This window comes from Eleutherodactylus coqui, chromosome 7 (assembly GCF_035609145.1).
Source record: "Eleutherodactylus coqui strain aEleCoq1 chromosome 7, aEleCoq1.hap1, whole genome shotgun sequence".
NCBI classification, from domain to species: domain Eukaryota; kingdom Metazoa; phylum Chordata; class Amphibia; order Anura; family Eleutherodactylidae; genus Eleutherodactylus; species Eleutherodactylus coqui.
The window spans coordinates 212,203,271-212,223,306 of record NC_089843.1 but is presented as its reverse complement, the minus strand read 5'-3'; the positions used below and the strand labels follow the sequence as shown (position 1 = coordinate 212,223,306).

The following is a 20,036-nucleotide window of genomic DNA, read 5'->3' as shown; positions in this document are numbered from 1 at the left end:
CTGATCACTACATCAATGCCTTCACCCTGTGCCGATCACTACATCAATGCCTCCACCCTGTGCCAGTCACTACATCAATGCCTCTACCCATGTGACGATCACTGCATTAATACCTCCACCCTGTGACAGTCACTACATCAATGCCTCTACCCTGTGCTGAGCACTACATCAATGCCTCCACCCTGTGCCAGTCAATACATCAATTCTTCCACCCTGTGCCGATTACTACATCAATGCTTCAACCCTGTGCCGATTACTACATCAATGCCTTCACCCTGTGCTGGTCACTACATCAATGCCTCCACCCTGTGCTGGTCACTACATCAATGCCTCCACCCTGTGCCAGTCACTGCATCAATGCCTCCACCCTGTGCCAGTCACTGCATCAATGCCTCCAGCCTGTGCTGGTCACTGCATCAATGCCTCCACCCTGTGCCGGTCACTACATCAATGCCTCCACCCTGTGCCGATTACTACATCAATGCCTCCTCCCTGTGCCGGTCACTGCATCAATGCCTCCTCCCTGTGCCGGTCACTGCATCAATGCCTCCACCCTGTGCCGGTCACTACATCAATGCCTCCACGCTGTGCCGGTCACTACATCAATGCCTCCATGCTGTGCCGGTCACTACATCAATGCCTCCTCCCTGTGCCGATTACTACATCAATGCCTCCTCCCTGTGCCGGTCACTGCATCAATGCCTCCACCCTGTGCCGGTCACTACATCAATGCCTCCACGCTGTGCCAGTCACTACATCAATGCCTCCACGCTGTGCCGGTCACTACATCAATGCCTCCACCCTGTGCCGGTCACTACATCAATGCCTCCACCCTGTGCCGGTCACTACATCAATGCCTCCACCCTGTGCCGGTCACTACATCAATGCCTCCACCCTGTGCCGGTCACTACATCAATGCCTCCACCCTGTGCCGGTCACTACATCAATGCCTCCACGCTGTGCCAGTCACTACATCAATGCCTCCACGCTGTGCCGGTCACTACATCAATTCCTCTACCCTGTGCCGGTCGCTACATCAATGCCTTCAGCCTGTGCCAGTCACTGCACTGGTTGCCCGACCACTATAGAATACAATTTAAACTCATCCCTCTCATCCATAAAGCTCTCCTCAGTGCTGCCCTATATCTCTTCCCCAACTCTGCCTACCAGCCTACCATTGCTCTCCATTTTGCTAATGATCTAAGACTAAAGGCCCTTTTACACGGAATGATTCTAATTTTAGAAAAATCGTTCAAACGAGTGAAAATGAAAGATAATCGTTCAGTGTAAATGCAGTCAACGATCGAACGATAAATCGATCACTTTTCGTTAGTCTGCTCACTAATCGTTCGGTTTAACTATGGATGGTTCAGTCACTCTGTCACCTCTACAGTGAATGTGACAGACTGATCGAGCGAACGACGTATCTGCCTGTATAAACAGGCTGCACAAGCAAACAACCGAACTCCGCCATCATTCGCTCGTTCAGACGATACATTGCTTGGTGTGAACGGACCCCTAGATCCTCTCTGCATTGTGCTGCCAATCCCATTGAAGTGAATGGAGCAGTATCCGAACCTGCACGCTGCTGCTCCATTAATTTGCCGATCACTCATGGAGACACAGGATGGGACCCTCGTTCTGACAATCGGTGGGGGTCCTAGCGGTCGGACTCCATTAATCAGCTAGTCATCCCATATCCTGTGGATAGGCTGTAACTATATTACTGAAATACCCATTTAATTCCAGAAATGGCAGAAAGTCTCAAAGTAAGATGTAATAAAGTGTAAAGCAGCAGCTTTATCTTTGCCCGTTTACACTTAATTGAACTGAGTCAGTGTCATGCATGTTACATTATGTAACGTAATTCGATTATAATGGTAGGTTATATACCTCACTGGGCCCCTTGAGGGCGCTGCAGGACAGGCTGGCTTGTTGAGATGCGCGCACTTCCTTTCTATGCACGACCGCTTTATACTTTATTGCTTTATTTATAATAGATGCGCTTCTGTGTTTTTCAATATATTGAAGTCGAATTAAAAATGCAAAAGAGAAGTAAATTAAATTAGTTTGGCGACTTGGTGAACATCCCCAATAGCAGCTACGTCTGGTGTGCAGTATCAGGTATAGGCTGGGGGGGGGGGACACACCTGACTTCTTACTATAGCTTTTAGAGGGTTGATATTTTATGGAAGGGACTTAGAGATGAGCAAGTATATTCGCTAAGGGCAATTGCTCGAGCGAGCATTGTGTTTAGCGAGTACCTGCCCGCTCGAGACTGAAGGTTTGTGTGCCGGCGGAGGGCAGGGAGCTGCGAGGAGAGCGGGGTGGAACGGAGGGGAGATCTCTCTCTTCCTCTCTCCCCCCCCCCCGCCGGTCCCTCCTGCTGACAGCCGCTACTCACCGCTCCCCTGCGCCGGCACCCGAACCTTCAGTCTCGCGCGGGCAGGTACTCGCTAAAGGCAATGCTCGCTCGAGCAATTTGCCTTTAGCGAGTATACTCGCTCATCTCTATGCCCCTTTTACATGATCTGATTCTCATTTGAACGAGCGATGACGTCACCGCTAACTTGTTTGCAATCGTTGGCGCTCGTGCAGCCTGTTTAGACAGGCAGATGATCGCTGATATCACTCACTTCTCGTTTAGTGCTTCGCATTCTACGCGAACCACTGAGCGTGGAGCGATTACATGCAACGAGAAGCGAACGAACCGACGATGATTTTTATGCCGGCTTCGAACTGAACAAACGAAGAAAAGTGCACAATCCTTGTTAGTCATTAGCATGTATTTAGACGTAATGAAGTCACTCACTTTTGTTCGTTTGAGCGACCGTTGTTGCGTGTAAACGGGCCATTAGTATCTAGAGGTAATCTGTGCCTAATACTATTCCATCTGTATTTACTCAGGCGCTCCTGGGAACAAGAGAGTCATCATATTTGTTGATGATCTGAATATGCCCAAACTAGATCGATACGGATCGCAGCCGCCAATCGAATTATTGCGTCAGTACCAGGATTTCAAAGGATTTTATGACAGAGAGAAAATGTTTTGGAAAGAAATTCAGGTATTTAACATTATTTTGTTTAAAACATCTTACATGAGACATATCAGCATATAGGGGGCCCTGAGCGGTCACCCCTGGCTGTACTAACTCGCTTCAGATTGGCAGCTCATTGGAGATCTCTGGCCTTGGAGATCTCTGATTCCGTTCATACATTACAGCGCCGCTCGACTCAAAGCACAATGTAATATGGTGGCACATGGAGAACCTTAAATTCCTTATTACGGAGCCTCCTTTAACCCTTTCCAATCCACTGTCTGACGTCAGAAGACATTATGATTTAAGGCTGTACAGCTCCGATGTTGGAAGACGTCCGTCCGGGTTCTCTTACTGTATATTGCCAGCCTCTCTGCTGTCAGAGCCTATCCAACGTGTCCCCTCATGCAGTACTGGCTTTAGCCAGCATGTAGCGCCATTGTATAATGGCAGAAAAAGAGTAAACCCCCTAGGAAAACCAGGATACAAATTGGATTGGAATGGGTTAAAGGGGTTTTCTAAGGAAAATACTTTTGATGAACTATGCAAAGGATAGGTCATCAACAGGTGATTGTCTGGGGTCTGCCGGTTGTGACCTCGATAGACTGATCATGCACCCACTGACAGAATTGGGATACACTTAAGTTGGAGCAAAAGTCAATGCTCTGACTCCTGTGTAGTGACTGGCGCTTGTAACTGCAGGCACAGCTCCTATTGATTTCAATGAGAACTGTGCCTGCAATTACAAACACTGGCCACTACACAGAGGTCTGAGCAGCGGCTTTCGCTCTGACACCGGTACATTTGCGGCACTGTCAGCTGGTGCCTGATCACCTGATCGGTCGGGGTAATGAGTGACAGACCCCAGCCAATCAACTATTGATGACTTATCCTGACAATAGGTCATCAACAGTATTTTCCCCGGATTGTAGGAAATAAGTCAACATGCCGCTGTATACTGTTATCCTATGTCAGCGGCATTTTTGGATTGAAACCAGGGCTCCACCATACCGGCAGGCATTTGAGTCCCCCTACAGCCCTTCAGTATTGTTTCTTTGTTTCCAACACCTTCTCTGACAAGCCTGCTTATGGACCTGCAAGTCCAGAGCTCAGCGGGTATTTATGTCTGTGTCTACTGTGATAAATAACAAAATGCTCCTCAAAAGTCTCGTCAGATAGATAGAGAGAGAATATAAGATGTATATAGTATATAACGCTGTGGGTATAACACTAAACTGCTTTGATCACAGAGTAGTTTAGCAATAAGCAATTGGAAGGGAAGAATAGCTGACTGTGGGATCAGGCTACACGCAGGGTTCATAATGAGCCTGGAACCATGGAGCAGCAGCAGCGCTAGCCCGGTGCAAAATAGTCTGCACAGTAGCTGTATTCTCATAATGGAAGGATGGTGTTAATCAATACTATTTGCAAAAATGTTTACTTTTTTTGTATCTTAGATGCTGTGGAGCACCGAAAATCTTCTTGCAAGGGTGTACATACTTTCAATCCTTACCCCTCTTTTAACAGTACAAATGGATGCAGAGGAGTACCTTGAAGCTGCACCCTGTATTATCATAGAAATCCATGAAAAATTATTTGAAAATGGGTTTTCTAAACCAAGCAACCTTGATAATTTCCATTTGTGTACAGTGATATCCAGAGGCGTAACTTGAAGCTTCTGGGCCCCAATGCAAAACCTGTAACAGGGCCCCCAGCTATAATGCTTTATGCATAGTACTAGGCTCCCAATATGGAGAAGAGAGGCCTTATGGGCCCCCTAAGGCTACTGGGCCCGGGTGCAACCTCATCCCCTGCATCCCCTATAGTTACGCCCCTGAATGGATAACTAACTAGTAATAAGAGGAGCCAGGGTTGTGGATAGGGATTAGGGTTCCTCATTTTGTTTCAGACTTTGTTATATAATTTGTATAGTCTCTGATTATTAATAATCATGATGATGATGATTATCCGTTTAGTCGCAGGTGCATGGTTGGTGGCAGTTGGTCTATATATATAATTTTTTTTATTTTATTCTGTAATTTTTTAAAACTTAATTTGTAATATCTGTGTCCCCCATGACATCATATAAGACTCTGGGGGTCATTCACACTGTCTCTTTTTTATTTCACACTTCCCCACTGTAGCTAGGTCATCTATAGGAGCAGCATCCGTAATAGCCCCAGTTACAGGGGAAAACATTCCCCTGTAGTGGCAGTAGTCACTAGCAGAGCTGATCTGGGTCTGCTAGGACCCTGAAGCTCTGCCTTGGCAAGTGGCACCCATCGATCACGTGACCGTTGGGTCGAATAGCAGAAGTAACACTTCCACTTTATATCTTTCATTGAGCACTACATAACCTATAAAAGAAGAAAGCAGAAGCAGTTTCTCCAGCGTGCTCCTCTGGCTCCTTGGCTGTCACTGCCAGCCGAGGACCAAACCTGCTCCTGCTGCATTGCTTTAATCTCATACCATATTTTTTACTATCGGCCAGGATTAAAGCCGAGGACTAAGCGCTGGAAATTTACTGTGCATGGTCATTATTGGGTTAAGCAAGACAAGGACTGAAAATGACGTTGGTCCTGGAGTAAAAATGGGAAACTGATGGGAGAATTTAGAAGGCCAATAGTCACACGGCAATTAATAAGGAAATGAATCTAATGCTTTGCATATCATGTCCATCCCTACATAGAACTCACCTGCTGTTACTGGTAGTCTGTCTACTGCTAGAGCCCTTTTCTAGTTATGGTTCCTTTATGATCGCCTCAGCGGCTGTCCCCGTGAGGGTAGCAGCTGCTGGGCATTAATGCCGCACATGGACTCTTGCAAAACGGTAATAAAATTCTTGAAATAAGGAACTTGAAAAGCAGCAGTGATGAGTGACAAATTGATCTGTCAAGTTTAGGTGTCAATGGAAATTGGATGAGTGTATTGATATGAACCAGAGGCGAGGATTTGTGATTTATCAATGTCAGGTATTGAACTCAAGCACTTTTTTACATTTGGAAAACTGCGCTGACTGTCAAGTAACCCGATGTGACTTGTATGGGGAACATTATTCTTTTCTCTGAATGAGCGTACTTCAGCTCGGATCCCTCATATTTATCATTCAGTGTTCTACTTTTGTGACTGTAATGGGGAATTTAAAGTGTTTTACTGCTCTCCTATATTTCAGGTTTGAGATATATCCTCCCTCAAATACTGGCTTTACAAAGTTGCAACATTCACATATTTCATAGATTTTTATTGTTTGTCAATATATTACATGAATCTACTGCAAGGTTTCACAAGAATCCCATTTTCCATACATCTGTAACGTTAAACAAGGCAATTTTGTATATAAATCAAGCAATTTTTCATTCTCTGTCAGCCATTTGGTTCCCATAATAATCCCTCATTGGTTAATGAATAGAGATGAGAGAGTATACTCGCTAAGGCACATTACTCCAGCGAGTAGTGCCTTAGCCGAGTATCTCCCCGCTCGTCTCTAAAGATTCGGGGGCCGGCGCGGGTGACAGGTGAGCTGCGGCGGGGAGCGGGGGGGGACAGAGGGAGAGAGAGATCTCCCCTCCGTTCCTCCCCGCTCTCCCCCGCCCGCCACTGGCACCTGAATCTTTAGAGACGAGCGGGGAGATACTCGGCTAAGGCACTACTCGCTCGAGTAATGTGCCTTAGCGAGTATACTCGCTCATCTCTATTAATGAATAGGAACAGAAATAACACAGTAGACGCTTAGGAGAAGCTGCAGGGTAGCCCGCTGGATTCAAATATGGCATCGCTAATAGGTTGTAAGCCTGTATGGCACACTACACTATTATGTGGCCTGGTGCACTACACTACTATGTGGCCTGGTGCACTACACTACTATGTGGCCTGGTGCACTACACTACTATGTGGCCTGGTGCACTACACTACTATGTGGCCTGGTGCACTACACTACTATGTGGCCTGGTGCACTACACTACTATGTGGCCTGGTGCACTACACTACTATGTGGCCTGGTGCACTACACTACTATGTGGCCTGGTGCACTACACTACTATGTGGCCTGGCACTCTGTATATGCTTTATCTATGTGTCAGAATAGTACTAAGCAGCCGCCCTCCTCAATAGAAGGGAGGTGTGTGAGTGGCTCTTCATCAGTACCTTCACCTATGTGGTGGCTCCTCCATATAGTAGTTTGGCTGTCTGGATGTTCAAGGATGTGGTGCATTTACCTGCCCTCTTGTATTAGTGCATTGGTAAGTACATGGCCATATTTTGTGACTTTTTCCCCTATTTTAGGTTTCTGTGTAGGAGAAGCCAATGTTGCCAAAGGATGTGGGTGGCAGGTAAATTATTTCCACTTGGAAGGAGAGAATAAGCGGGTCCTCCCATCTATTTCTCCCCTTTATTGTTCCAATTTAGGCCTCAGAAATATCAGATGGCTCCAGGGTTTCTTCTTCGTAAAACTTCACAATCCTTAATTTCCAATAAACCAACATTTACCCTAATGGTCTCAATAATCTAATGGCAACATGTTTAGGGGGCACAAGGATTCTACCCATATCAAGCCTCAAAGGGGTTTTGTCATTAAAAAAAAATTATACTCCTCTGACTCATTGGGTCCACGTCAGCCCCTCTAAGATATCGGTGGAGTTCTTTTCTGAGACATTCAATAGAATTAATTTGAAGTAGGAGCTTGTGGAGCGCTGCCTAGCCTAAGTTTGGTTCCCCATTGGTTAATGGTAATGGTCAACAAGTGGCTGAATGACTTGCTGGCATATCCTATGGCTGACATTAAAAAGGCTAAGGGTATTTACTTGTCTTAGAAGACCTTTTTGATAAGGGTAGGTCTGAGCAGGATTTGCCCCGTGAGAAGTGCAGACATTTTGCAATTGTCAGTAGTTGGCTAACTACCTGTATACAATCTCAGACAAGTATTGTATTAGTCTTTCTGAAACTACCTTAGGGTGCTCTTAAACGGGACGAACTGATGCCTGACAGCTCGGCCCAGCGATAATTCTTCCTGCGCTTTTACACAAGAACAAGCATCGCTGATTGATCGCTCCAGGCCGCTCGCCTCTACTCACAGTAAACAGGCAGTCTTCAGAAGTGATACTGCCTGTTTACACGGAACAATACACCGTTCAGTTCTCTGTATGCAGAAACTGTACAAAGAGTGAGAAGTGAATGATTTTGGGTTCGTCGTCCAGTCGCTGCATGCATTTACACTGAAGGATAATAATTAATCATTCAAATTCTCACTGGATTGCGGGAATCCGAGCGATAGTCATTCTGTGCAAAAGCACCTTTAGGGTGAACACCCACTGGCGTTTTTTTCTCCACTGCGCTGCGACAGTAAAGGTAAAGTCTCGCAGCGCAGTGCGAGGAAAAAAAACGGCATCACGCCAGGATATCAACAGTCTTTTCAATGGGGCCAGCGGCAGCAGCGCTAGCCCCATTGAAAAGAGATTGAGAGAGTGCCGCGGACTTCTGCCACAGCTGTGGCAGAAGTCCGCGGCATGCTATCCCATTGCTTTCTGCCAAGCTCCGCTGTTAAGCTCTTTCAGCAGGCGGGGATTTTAAAATCCCCACCTCCTGAAAGGGCTGTGCTGATTGGCTGAGGGCTTAGCCAATAGCAGCTAGTGCTTAGCTATTGGCTGAGCGCTCAGCCAATGACAGATAGCCCTTAGCTATTCATTCATAGCTATTTTTAAATCCCTGCCTGCTGAAAGAGCTTAACAGCCGTGGCGGGGGGGCCAGCCGGAGGATGCGTCTGAGCGCTGGAGAGGTGAGTAATTTAAAAAATTTTTTTTTACCACTTATTGATGATTATCGGGAAAGGGCTTATATTTCAAGCCCTTTCCCGATAATCATACTGTGGCGCTTGGCAAAAAGCAGTGCTTTCAATGGGATCGGCAGCAATGTTGATCCCATTGAAAGCAATGGGATAGAATGTCGCGGACTTCTGCCACAGCTGTGGCAGAGGATTCCTTCATCCCTGCTGTCCCCGCGGGAATGAAGGGAACCCCTGCCACAGCTGTCACAGCTGTGGCAGAAGTCCGCGGCATTCTCCCTATGTTTTCAATGGGGCTAGCGCTGCTGCCGCTGGCCCCATTGAAAGCACTAGCGATACGCCGGTTCTATTCCGGCGTCTTTCTTGCGCTGCGAGGCGAGAGTTTTCTCGTGCTCTCGCAGCGCAAGAAAGAAAATATCGCCAGTGAGTCTCCACCCTTAAGGTCGCTTTACATGGGATGACTAGCATCGGAATAATTTCATAAGTATTACACAGTGCTAGTTCAAATCAATGGGTTGTCTGTGTAATACAAGCCAGGTCCTCCAGAGCGAGGGACGCCGTTGGTAACTTCTGTACACTCCATCAAGAGGAGGGGGAACTCTTCTATTAACCCAGAATTCCCTCCTTAAGGGTATGTGAAAATGAGTCATCTAAATCAGGTAACCTCGGATTTCCCTGCCAGTACCCTGATACCATTGGAGATTTACTATAGCAGATCCCTATAGACTGCACTCTGGATTACAACTTCTTTGTTAATGTCTACAGATTTAATGCATTGGTGTTATGTACAAATATGAGCTAATATTATATTATAAAGTGTATCAATCCCCTAACATCCACGTCCGGTGACTGCTCAGCGCATGGCCAACTATGTCGGTTCTGATATTTCACCGATGCCTACACGGTCTGTATTGTATAAATGCTTCAGGTAGCTAATGTAGTCAATGTTTATTATTCCAGACTTTAACAGTGGTAATTACAGAGACTAATTTATTCTACCGCCTTCAGATTGCTTTGCTTTGACCTGCAATATGGTAATTTATTGCTGGTCAACATGTTCTATTAATCATGACTGGAGCAGCTCTGGGACCTGGACTTTCCCAAGTCCCAGCCAACCAAACTAGCATACCTTATTCCATTAGTCTGAAGATAATGAACACATCAGCCTCAATTGTATATCATTTACATAGAGAAACAGTTGCCCATAGCAACCATTTAGCGCATTCCTTAATTTACGACCATAAACTGGAAAAAGCTGAAAACTGGTTTCTATTCACATTAGGGTGCCTGCATCGGGGGTTCTGGCTTCCTGCTCTGTTCGGTTATCAGGAAAGGGCAATCCCCACAGCCAAATGGCTCAGACTCAGGACGGAACCGAACAGCGCAGAACGGACCCCATTGACTACAATGGAGTCCGTTTGCGTTCCACTCAGCTGTCCAGCTTTTAGCTGGAAGAAAAAGCTGTGAATACAGTGTTTTTTTCCCCATATTTCATGCCAGCTCTGCGATGAAACCCCCGATCGGAGGTTCCAATGCAGATGTGAAACCATTACACTTTTTTGTGTATTCTTTGTATATCTTGGTGTTTACATTTATCCATAAAAAACGCAATGCCCGGTGGAATCCGACCCTGTGCCCAGTTGGCATCCGCGCGTGCCTATATTTTCCTCTTCTTTTCTGTACTGCAGATGATCCACATGGCTCGCCGTCGGACATACGCAGTACAGATTTTTTTCTTCATCTCTGCTTTTCCTGCAGAATTGGCACCCCTCCACAATGTCAATTGCGGACAGGCCACAGCTTGGACGGCTTACATTGACTTCAATGGAAGCTGTCAATGTGGAATCTGCAGGAAAATGGGGCATACTGTGATGGAAATTGCTGGGTGACATAACAGAAGCTATGGGGGCCTACCGCTGGGCCCCGGAGCCTACCGCTGGGGAGCCAGGGCCTACCGCTGGGCCCCGGGGCCTACCGCTGGGGAGCCGGGGCCTACCGCTGGGGAGCCGGGGCTAGCGCGGGGGAGCCGGGGGCTAGCGTGGGGGAGTCAGGGGCTAGCGCCAGTTACCTGCTGCCTGGCGATGGGTGAGTGGTCGGCCGCGTTCAATCCCGGGGGCCGGTCGGCGGCTGCGGGGCGTCTGGTTGTCAGGGAGACACAGCTGGTAGCGTCTCGGGAGCGTGCACGTCGGGCTACAGCAAGCGACGGGAAAAGAGCCGGTGGCCATCTTGGGGAAACTTTTTATAAGTTGCTGAAATGCTGGAACTGTAAGTACAAACCAGCTAGAAAAGTCATTTACAGGGGGGCTTAGTAATGTATGCTTAATTAGGGGGACTGGGCCAAAAAAAAATGTCACTGCTTCCTCGAGACAACCCCTTTAATGGATCATATTATAGCCAATGTGGCTCACCAGCGGCTGTTCCTCCCCATCGTAGAACAGCTCCATTCCCGGCTAGCATTCCGTTTTCCTGTTTCCATGATGGAGAAGGAAAACTGAACGCCCAATCACAAGTGTTGACCGTAGCTTAAGAAAAAGCAGAGTTTCCCCCAAAATCTTTTACAAGCCTGTAGAAAAAAACAAAACAGCAAATTGTTACATTTGTATTCTTATAACTCATAAGGATGTTTAATGCTTTATTATCTGTTACACGATTCTGTATCTTCCTTCTCTGGCCAATGGGTTTCACAGCTAGAAACATTTTGTTACGCAGATTGGTTATTTTGCTAAGAAGAATAGAGAAGTGCATTGTGTCTCCGTTACGTGAATCTATTCTAATGGCGTATCATTTCATAGTTTTGGCTGCTTAGTTCTGTATCTCACTGTCCTATTTGATTCAAATTGTGCATGATGTTATTTTCTTCTCCCTCAGGATGTGACTATTGCAGCTGCTTGTGCTCCTCCAGGTGGGGGTCGGAATCCAGTAACTCCGCGCTTTATACGACACTTCAGCATGTTGTGCCTGCCAACACCCTCCGAGCACAGCCTTAAACAGATTTTTCAGGTCAGTGACTCCTTCAACACAACCAGAAGAAAAGAAGTTGCGTCAATTCCATGTGCTCCGACAAGCTTCAGGAGGATTTCATTTACTTAATTCAAAAAAGAAGAAAACATTTTATCTTAGGCTGAAATGTAGCAATTCTATAATTAGTAGAAGAGTCATAAAAGGTCATTGAGAATAGACAAGATGGAAATGAGAAGTGCATGCTGGGTAATTTCACTGCGCCTAAAGTTTCAACTCGGCTTACAGAAACTTTTCATCTTTCTACTCCTAAAACGTTTCTTCCAGCCTTACATTGAGTCAACATAGCAGTAGTGATAGATCTGGATGTTTGATTTTTAGTATTCGAGTCCGCTTAGTTGTTTTTTTATATGAAGGTTTGATTTGTATATATGACAAAAACTGCCAGGAGAAGATCACACAAGAAAACGTAGCCAGTAGTAATCAGGAACATCAAGTTTTTGGTTCAAGGTTATTATTACCAAATGTGATATTTACCTTTTAATTCTTTCACTTTGTCACCCACTCATTTAGAAAAAACTATAAAACAAACGTGTCATCGGAAAATTAGATTATTTTAATAACATTTCTATTCTAAACATATTTTTTTATTTTTTTTTGTTTTTTTTGTCAAGTAATCTATCAAGAAATACTAAAGCAATCACAACAGGTTGACATGTCCTGTTTACTGTAGCTCACTTGTCGGCTTGTTAACTTGTCAGGTAGTTTAACCCGTTTAGCAACAGCCACAGTAAATTTACAGCGGCTGGTCCTGGGCTTAGAGTACCGCCGATAGTAAAATTACGGTGGAGCTTTAAGTCTCCTGGCTCTGCAATCAATCAGAGACAGGAACGGGTTATCAGCTGTTAGTGACAGCTGATAACCCGGAGGAGAAGGCAGGAGGGGTTTTTAACCCTTTCTGCCTTCTGCTTCCCAGATACACAGTGCTCAATGAGCACTGTGTGGGGAAAGTGAAAGTAAAATGCACTTTCACTACAGGAGCCCGGGGGAAGGGGTCATGGGACCTCCCGGGATTCCCTGCTACTGCAGAGCTGGAGGGTCAAACTACACCCTGACAGCTCTGCCAGTGACTAATGTCACTACAGGGCTTGCTTTCCCCTGTAACTGGGGCTCCTATGGATGCTGCTCCTATGAACGCCCCAGCTACAGTGGGAAAGTGTCAAATAAAGAGAAAAAAAAAGTGAATATCCCCCAGAGGTCTTACATGACGTCATGGGGGACATAGATAGTAAAAAACACAATTACATAAATAAGTAAATTAAAATTCCAGAATAAAACAATAATATATACATAAGAAAGAAAATAACCCAAAACCGACACCAGTCAAAAACGTTGCTATAAGCGCCCTGTAAACCAAAACCATACATGTTATATATCAAAACGTCCGAAACAAATCGAGGAACCCGTTCCCGTACTTTATTTTAGTGTAAATATAAAAAATAATTTAATAGTTTTATAAAACTATAAATGTTAAAAAAAATCTATTTTTTTTAGCTTTTTACCCCCAATAAAACTAAAAAACGGAAAAAAGTCAGTGAAAAAGATATTAAAAAAATAGCCTATATGTCACGGAAAAAAAAAAACGCAGCAAAAATTATTTTGATAGCTAAAAGAAAAAAAATAGAGCAGTAAAACCGCCACATGGGTAAAATCCCTAAAAAGTGTCTGGTCCTTAAGGTACAAAACAACCTGGTCCTTAAGGGGTTAAACACTAATCATTCCATGTTTGACATAGGTAAAAACTATGAAATGCTAACCAATCAGTGAATTACAACTACATGATTCTCAACAGGCGGCCCGAGCTGTGGCAAACAAGAATCGTGAGATTCTTGGCCCATGTAAAAGGGGCATTAGATTGGGACAGTAGCGTCAGGATCATTCCATCATCATTAAGAGGGTGGGAGCATGAATGACATCTCTTTGCACTGCTGGAGGTCTAGATAAGGTAGGATAGTAACACTATACTCACATATAGGGCTCTGTATGCATCTTCCTTGTTAGGGCCTTTTTTACACGGGACGATAAATCATTTAGTTCCCGCACCTAGCAGAAGTCTGAATGATTATAGTGTTAAATGCACGCCCCGACTGAACAATGAATGAGGATTTGTTCACTTCTGGTTCATCCTTCAATTTCTGCATGCAGAAAACTGAACAATGTATCAGCTCATGTAAACACACAGTCGCTTATTTATGGGGTGAACTGTTGGGTATCTGCATCCGACAAGTCATTTTGTGTAAAAGGGGCCTTACTCCGGGGTCTTTGGGGAAGGGCTGTGCTCCAGGGTCTTTGGGGAGGGGCTGTGCTCCAGGGTCTTTGGGGAGGGGCTGTGCTCCAGGGTCTTTGGGGAGGGGCTGTGCTCCAGGGTCTTTGGGGAGGGGCTGTGCTCCAGGGTCCTTGGGGAGGGGCTGTCCTCCAGGGTCTTTGGGGAGGGGCTGTGCTCCAGGGTCCTTGGGGAGGGGCTGTCCTCCAGGGTCTTTGGGGAGGGGCTGTCCTCCAGGGTCTTTGGGGAGCGGCTGTGCTCCAGGGTCCTTGGGGAGGGGCTGTGCTCCAGGGTCTTTGGGGAGGGGCTGTGCTCCAGGGTCTTTGGGGAGGGGCTGTGCTCCAGGGTTTTTGGGGAGGGCCTGTGCTCCAGGGTCTTTGGGGAGGGGCTGTGCTCCAGGGTCCTTGGGGAGGGGCTGTGCTCCAGGGTCTTTGGGGAGGGGCTGTGCTCCAGGGTCCTTGGGGAGGGGCTGTGCTCCAGGGTCCTTGGGGAGGGGCTGTCCTCCAGGGTCTTTGGGGAGGGGCTGTCCTCCAGGGTCTTTGGGGAGGGGCTGTACTCCAGGGTCTTTGGGGAGGGGCTATACTCCATTACTTTATGGAGACTGTACTAATTTATTGACATTTCTCTGAACATTAACTCCCAATCATGTCATCCTGCCATACTGTCTGTAAAGAAGGGAGATGTGTGACTTGGATTCTGACTGTTTTCCATAGGCAATAGAGAGACAAATATTTAACGTGCAGATTCAACCAGTACATAAAATATATTATTAAAAAAAAAATTAAAATAATAATATTTATATTCACTTATTTAGCCATTTTTCTATCTATTGCTTTGCTCATAATTAATATAGTAATGTTGCCTATTGACAGCTTTAGGGTTCTGAAGACAATTAAAGACTGTCTTTTATGCAGAGATGCTGGAAATAACAGCAGAGCGTTCCCGTATACCGGTAATTCATAAGAATTAAGGATTGCGGGGGAGATTCATGAAACGGTCTGTCTTAAACAAAAACTGTCTTTCAGCTTTTATTTCTCATAATACTTTTGAGAAATGAAAACTGCGCTGCGATTGGTTGCTATGGGCAACAAAGAAAGTTTTTCTTTTAGACAGTTTTCATAAATCTGAGTGTTTACTGTGTGTGCGAACATCAGCTATACAGAAAAACTGGATTGTCAAACTCACTCATTACAGTTCATTGGGGAGGACATATTAGTCCAAATACCTCTTCCTATCCGTGTTTACCTGGAACCAGATGGCCAGTCGCACTAAAATATTTTAATAGCCAGACAGATGGAGCGATGAACATCCTGTTTCTCGATCTGCAACTACAGATGTCATTTCCATTGTAGCACAAACAATATAGCCTTCTACATGGGCGGTCCTCTCAGAGACGGCAGACGACACATTTAGTCTGGATCAGACATTAGAAATATATAAATGTGTGTTTTTTTATTTTTCAGTCATTGTAAGTGAAAAATATACTTTGTTTTATATTTATTTTAACAGTCCGAAAGTATTATTTTTAATAATTAAACTAAAGACTTCCATATATTTTCTGGTTAAGTAACAGACTAATCTCTATGATGAAAAAGTAGTCACTCCATGTTCTTTATGTTCTTTTGCTTTATACAGGCAATCCTAAATGGCTTTTTTATGGATTTTCCTCCAGCTGTACAGCAAAGTGCCACCAATATAGTGGATGCTGCAGTGGAAATTTACCATAGAATGAGCATCGATCTTCTCCCGACTCCTGCAAAATCGCATTATATATTTAACCTACGTGACTTGTCAAAGTGTGTTCAAGGTATTGTACATTGCTGCTATCGCTGAAAGAGTTAAAATGAAAATACTGTGTTGTTCGCTTTATAAGACGCACTTTTCCCCCCTACAAAAATACGGGGGGGGGGGGGGGGGGAGTTGCTGCATCTTATAAAGCGAATGTGCCCAAAAATTTGTTCTGATCGCCATTTTTAGTGTGATCACGAATTTAACGCACGGACGCGATTTAGTTAGCGCGATTGCGTGTTATACTCGCGAGCGCACGAACAAATGTGCGACCAGTCTCCTCCCCACTGCCGCCCATACATACCTCTGATTGGTGGTGAGCGCCGGCGGGTACTACTGCTGCTCCCCACCTCCACCAAACGGCTTCCTTCCTCCGCTGTGATATGGAGCGCTGGTTTTTCGGACCTCTGCTGCTCCCTCTGCTCCGTCACCCGGCACTAACCCTGCGCTGTCTCTGGGTGAGTTCAAATTTTTTTCCCCCTATTTTCTAAAACGGGGGTGCGTCTAATAGAACGAAAAATACGGTAATTGGAAGTAAAGAATCAAATGTATTTTTGGTCTATTTCTAAATAGAATATATTGTTAATGCGCAGTATACAAATACCTACTGCAGTGATTAAAGCAATACACATTGGGGCTTATTTACTATCCAAATTAGACAGTTTTCTGGTGCAAATTATGCCATGAATTGCACCAGAGTTACTATATGCTTTTAGATACTTTTGGACAGTTTTTCCAAGTTGCTTGAAAGGGGGAGAGGGGGGGGGGGTGTCGTAAATTACACCAAATTGACGTTAATTGAGACAAAATTTGGGTGCAAAGTTTAGCGTAATCTAACGAACTAATAGGTGACTTTAGATTATAGACTAGACAGTCTTATATTTCCACAGATTTATCATTCAGCAGTATGGGTCAGTATGATAATCTGGCGCATTTTAAGACTAACTTATAGACAGTATTAATAAATAAGCCCCATTGTGTTTTATTAGTAACATTTGTTATGTGACTATTACCGTTAAATCTTAATTGAATCTCTACTAGAGATGAGCGAGCAGGCTCGGTAAGGTCAGTTACTCGAGCGAGCATAGCTCTTCTCGAGTAACTGCCTTCTCGTCCGAGCGTGCTCGTGGGGGCTTTGGGGGCGGCAGAGGGGAGCGCGGGGGGGGGGGGGGAAAGAGAGATCTCTCTCTCTCCCCCCGCTACCCACTGCCGCCCCCCACTCACCCCTGCCCTCCCGAGCACGCTCGGACAAGAAGGCAGTTACTCGAGAAGAGCTATGCTCGCTCGAGTAACTGACCTTACCGAGCGTGCTCGCTCATCTTTAGTCTCTACCTATTTTTTATAACGTCATGCCAACCTGGGGTCCAAAATTCAGTGCTGATTAGGTTTGCAGTATATCTTTCTATGGTACAGAGCTCCGCTTTTCTAATACAAAGTTTCCAATCTGCTGCATAGACATGTGTTGAAAACATAACATCCTCTAACAAATGGCTTTGCATTAGTAAAGCTGCCTGCATACATCAGATTTAAGTCATCTCAACCCACTGCCATTGATGGGTACGCCGGAATATTGATTGTATGTCGGATCCTGACTATCCTACAAAGACAGATTTCTGAAGAAAAAAGGATCGGGCATGTTGAATTCCAACATGCCTGATCCTTTGTTTCTGCTGAAAAAAATGTTGCTGCAAGAAGAGTCTAGAAGTGACTTAATCCCCTTTCCCCATTTAAACATGGGGGAGTATTAACTGTGTAAGATGTACGGTCCCCTTAATTTACAATTTAGGATACTAACCAAGCAAATTTTGCTAGTAATATTTGCCAAAGTAACAACATAATATATCGTAATACGGTATGGTTTTAGTTTTTCAGAGCTAACAACTAACAATTGTTTTGCTCGAAATATACGGATAGTTGAGCAGCACCCACAGAGCAATACACTGGTTTCCGCTATATGCTACTGGTTCTAGACATGTGTATGTCATGACAGGCCACCACTGCTTGCCTGGTTCATCTGCCTCTGGGGTGGAGGTCGGGTGCCGCCATCCTTGCTCCTATCCTGCACGCTGCGTTCCTCCAGCTGCCCTTAGAGCTCACACATGCTCCAGTAATGTTTTCCCCTCCAATCTTCTCTCAGCATCTTCTATATTAGGCATCCCCTCCCAAAGATGGATTCTTAAGCAATTGATGTAGTTTAGCCATTGTGACAAGCCCCCATATGTGTATATTCCGGTTCTTACTTCTGCTCTGACTCTTGACTCTTTTGACTTCTGTGCTGCCTGCCCTTGGCTCTGTTTATTGGACATTGTATTGCTTGCTGCCTGCCTTGACCTTCTGCCTGCATCTGAATACTACTAATATGTTGCCATCAGGTATTACTCCTTGGCCATGAGCAGCATCAGCAGCCACACTGCCGGGGCTATCTGTGCGATTAATGGCTGGGGGACCGCAGCAAAGACCTTAGCCCACTTGGAGGGGTTCCCCAGTGCTTTCTCCTCAGATAGCCCAAAGCCAAACTAATGTATGGCAATAGCTTTCACATGGTATCAGAAGAAGGCCCGCCCAATCTGCTCTCTGAAGGAGGATGCACACTCCCGGTAATAGATTCACAAATCCATGGAAACGGGGAAGTAGATAGTATGATTTTGGCATCAGGCTGCCAATTTCCACTTGTTGTAAGGTTACTTCACTTTAAAAAAAGAAAGAAGCAATTCATTTTGGGAAAGCCCTCCAAGGGCGGTCAGCTTAACCTACAATCGGAAACATCTATATTCTGTTGTCCTGAGGGAAGAATAGGACAAAATCTGTATATATGTACCTTACCAATATCAGTACAATGTAGTTTTCCATAGAAGCAGTTATAGGAATATTTCCCAGAACCGCCTAAAAAAAACGCCAGTTTGTTGCAAAGTTATATGAATTAAGAAACATTTAGTTGTGGATGTAAGCTGCCATAGTGCTACAGCTCTTTGGCTCGCCACCACTGCCAGGCATTATACCTGTAACATTACAATATTTTGGGTCAACTATTTATTTGGCTCGTTGTTTTTCTAAGAATTCTATACTGTCTTATCTTGTATTATAGTTTTTATCCTAAGTGAAATTAATCTTAAGAAATGTTTAGTATTATCTAGCTGGTCCAACGGGACTCATGACAAATTTCTAAAAACGTGGAGCCCTTGGCGGACTCTTAGGGGAGACATCAATTGAGCTGGATCCAGGCTGGCGGTGCTCTGAGAGCAGACTGAGTGCCGAATCCACTAGGATCCCCCTCAGCGCTCTGGTCACCTCCAAGTCGACTGAGTCGGGATCCTACCGCTGGATCCCTTGGCTCCAGCCTGGTCAACACCAATCTCGACTGTTGCTTGGACCTTTCAACGGATGCAATATGAGGCAACTTCCCTCCCCCTGCCGCACTATCACTCCCACTCCCCTTTCCCCGCTCCTGTCTTTCCTCTCCTCTCCAATCCATTCCCTCATCCCACCCCTCATAGTCTGTATTGTCTCCCCTGTCTTCATGTTTGTCGATGGTTAATAGGGGGCCTGCCGTTCCTGCCGGTTTCCTTAGTAGAACGCCTACCCATTCTGTACGCTTCCATTAAACCAGTGACTCTGTGCATGCTATTACTGATTCTTCTTAGCACAGCTTTAACCCAAACTCTTTATATCCGTTTGCTCATGATCTCTTCCATGTACTGACTCCTGGATATATTTATGTACTTATATACTGTAAAATCTTAATAAGCATTGATTTAACCCTTTCCAATCCACTGTCTGATGTCCGAAGACATTATGATTTAAGGCAGTACAGCTCTGATGTTGGAAGACATCCGTCGGGGTTCTCTTACTGTATATTGCCAGCCTCTCTGCTGTCGGAGACTATCCAACGTGTCACCTCATGCAGTACTGGCTTTAGCCAGCAGATAGCGCTGTTGTATAACGGCAGAAAAAGAGTAATCCACCTAGGAAAACCAGAATACAAATTGTATTGGAAAGGGTTAAAAAAAAAAAGAAATGTTTAGTATTCAGTATTAAAATGGCCTATATGTTTGCATCAGTGCTAAATATAAAATCATTAGGATTCGATGTTAGTCCACAACCCCAAACATAATCTACTATACCGTGAACCTTAGCACTTTCCAGCTGCTTGATG

General features: G+C 45.1%; 1 protein-coding gene across 2 annotated transcripts in view; it reads left to right on the top strand.

The window, feature by feature from the left end:
* DNAH6 (dynein axonemal heavy chain 6) overlaps window positions 1-20,036 on the top strand; it is a 286,055-nt gene that overhangs the window by 93,537 nt on the left and 172,482 nt on the right. For both annotated transcript variants that reach the window (XM_066574325.1, XM_066574326.1), the window contains 3 exons: window positions 2,908-3,065; window positions 11,683-11,814; window positions 15,731-15,902. In XM_066574325.1, the coding sequence (XP_066430422.1) occupies window positions 2,908-3,065; window positions 11,683-11,814; window positions 15,731-15,902 (462 nt within the window). The remainder of the gene's footprint in view (window positions 1-2,907; window positions 3,066-11,682; window positions 11,815-15,730; window positions 15,903-20,036) is intronic.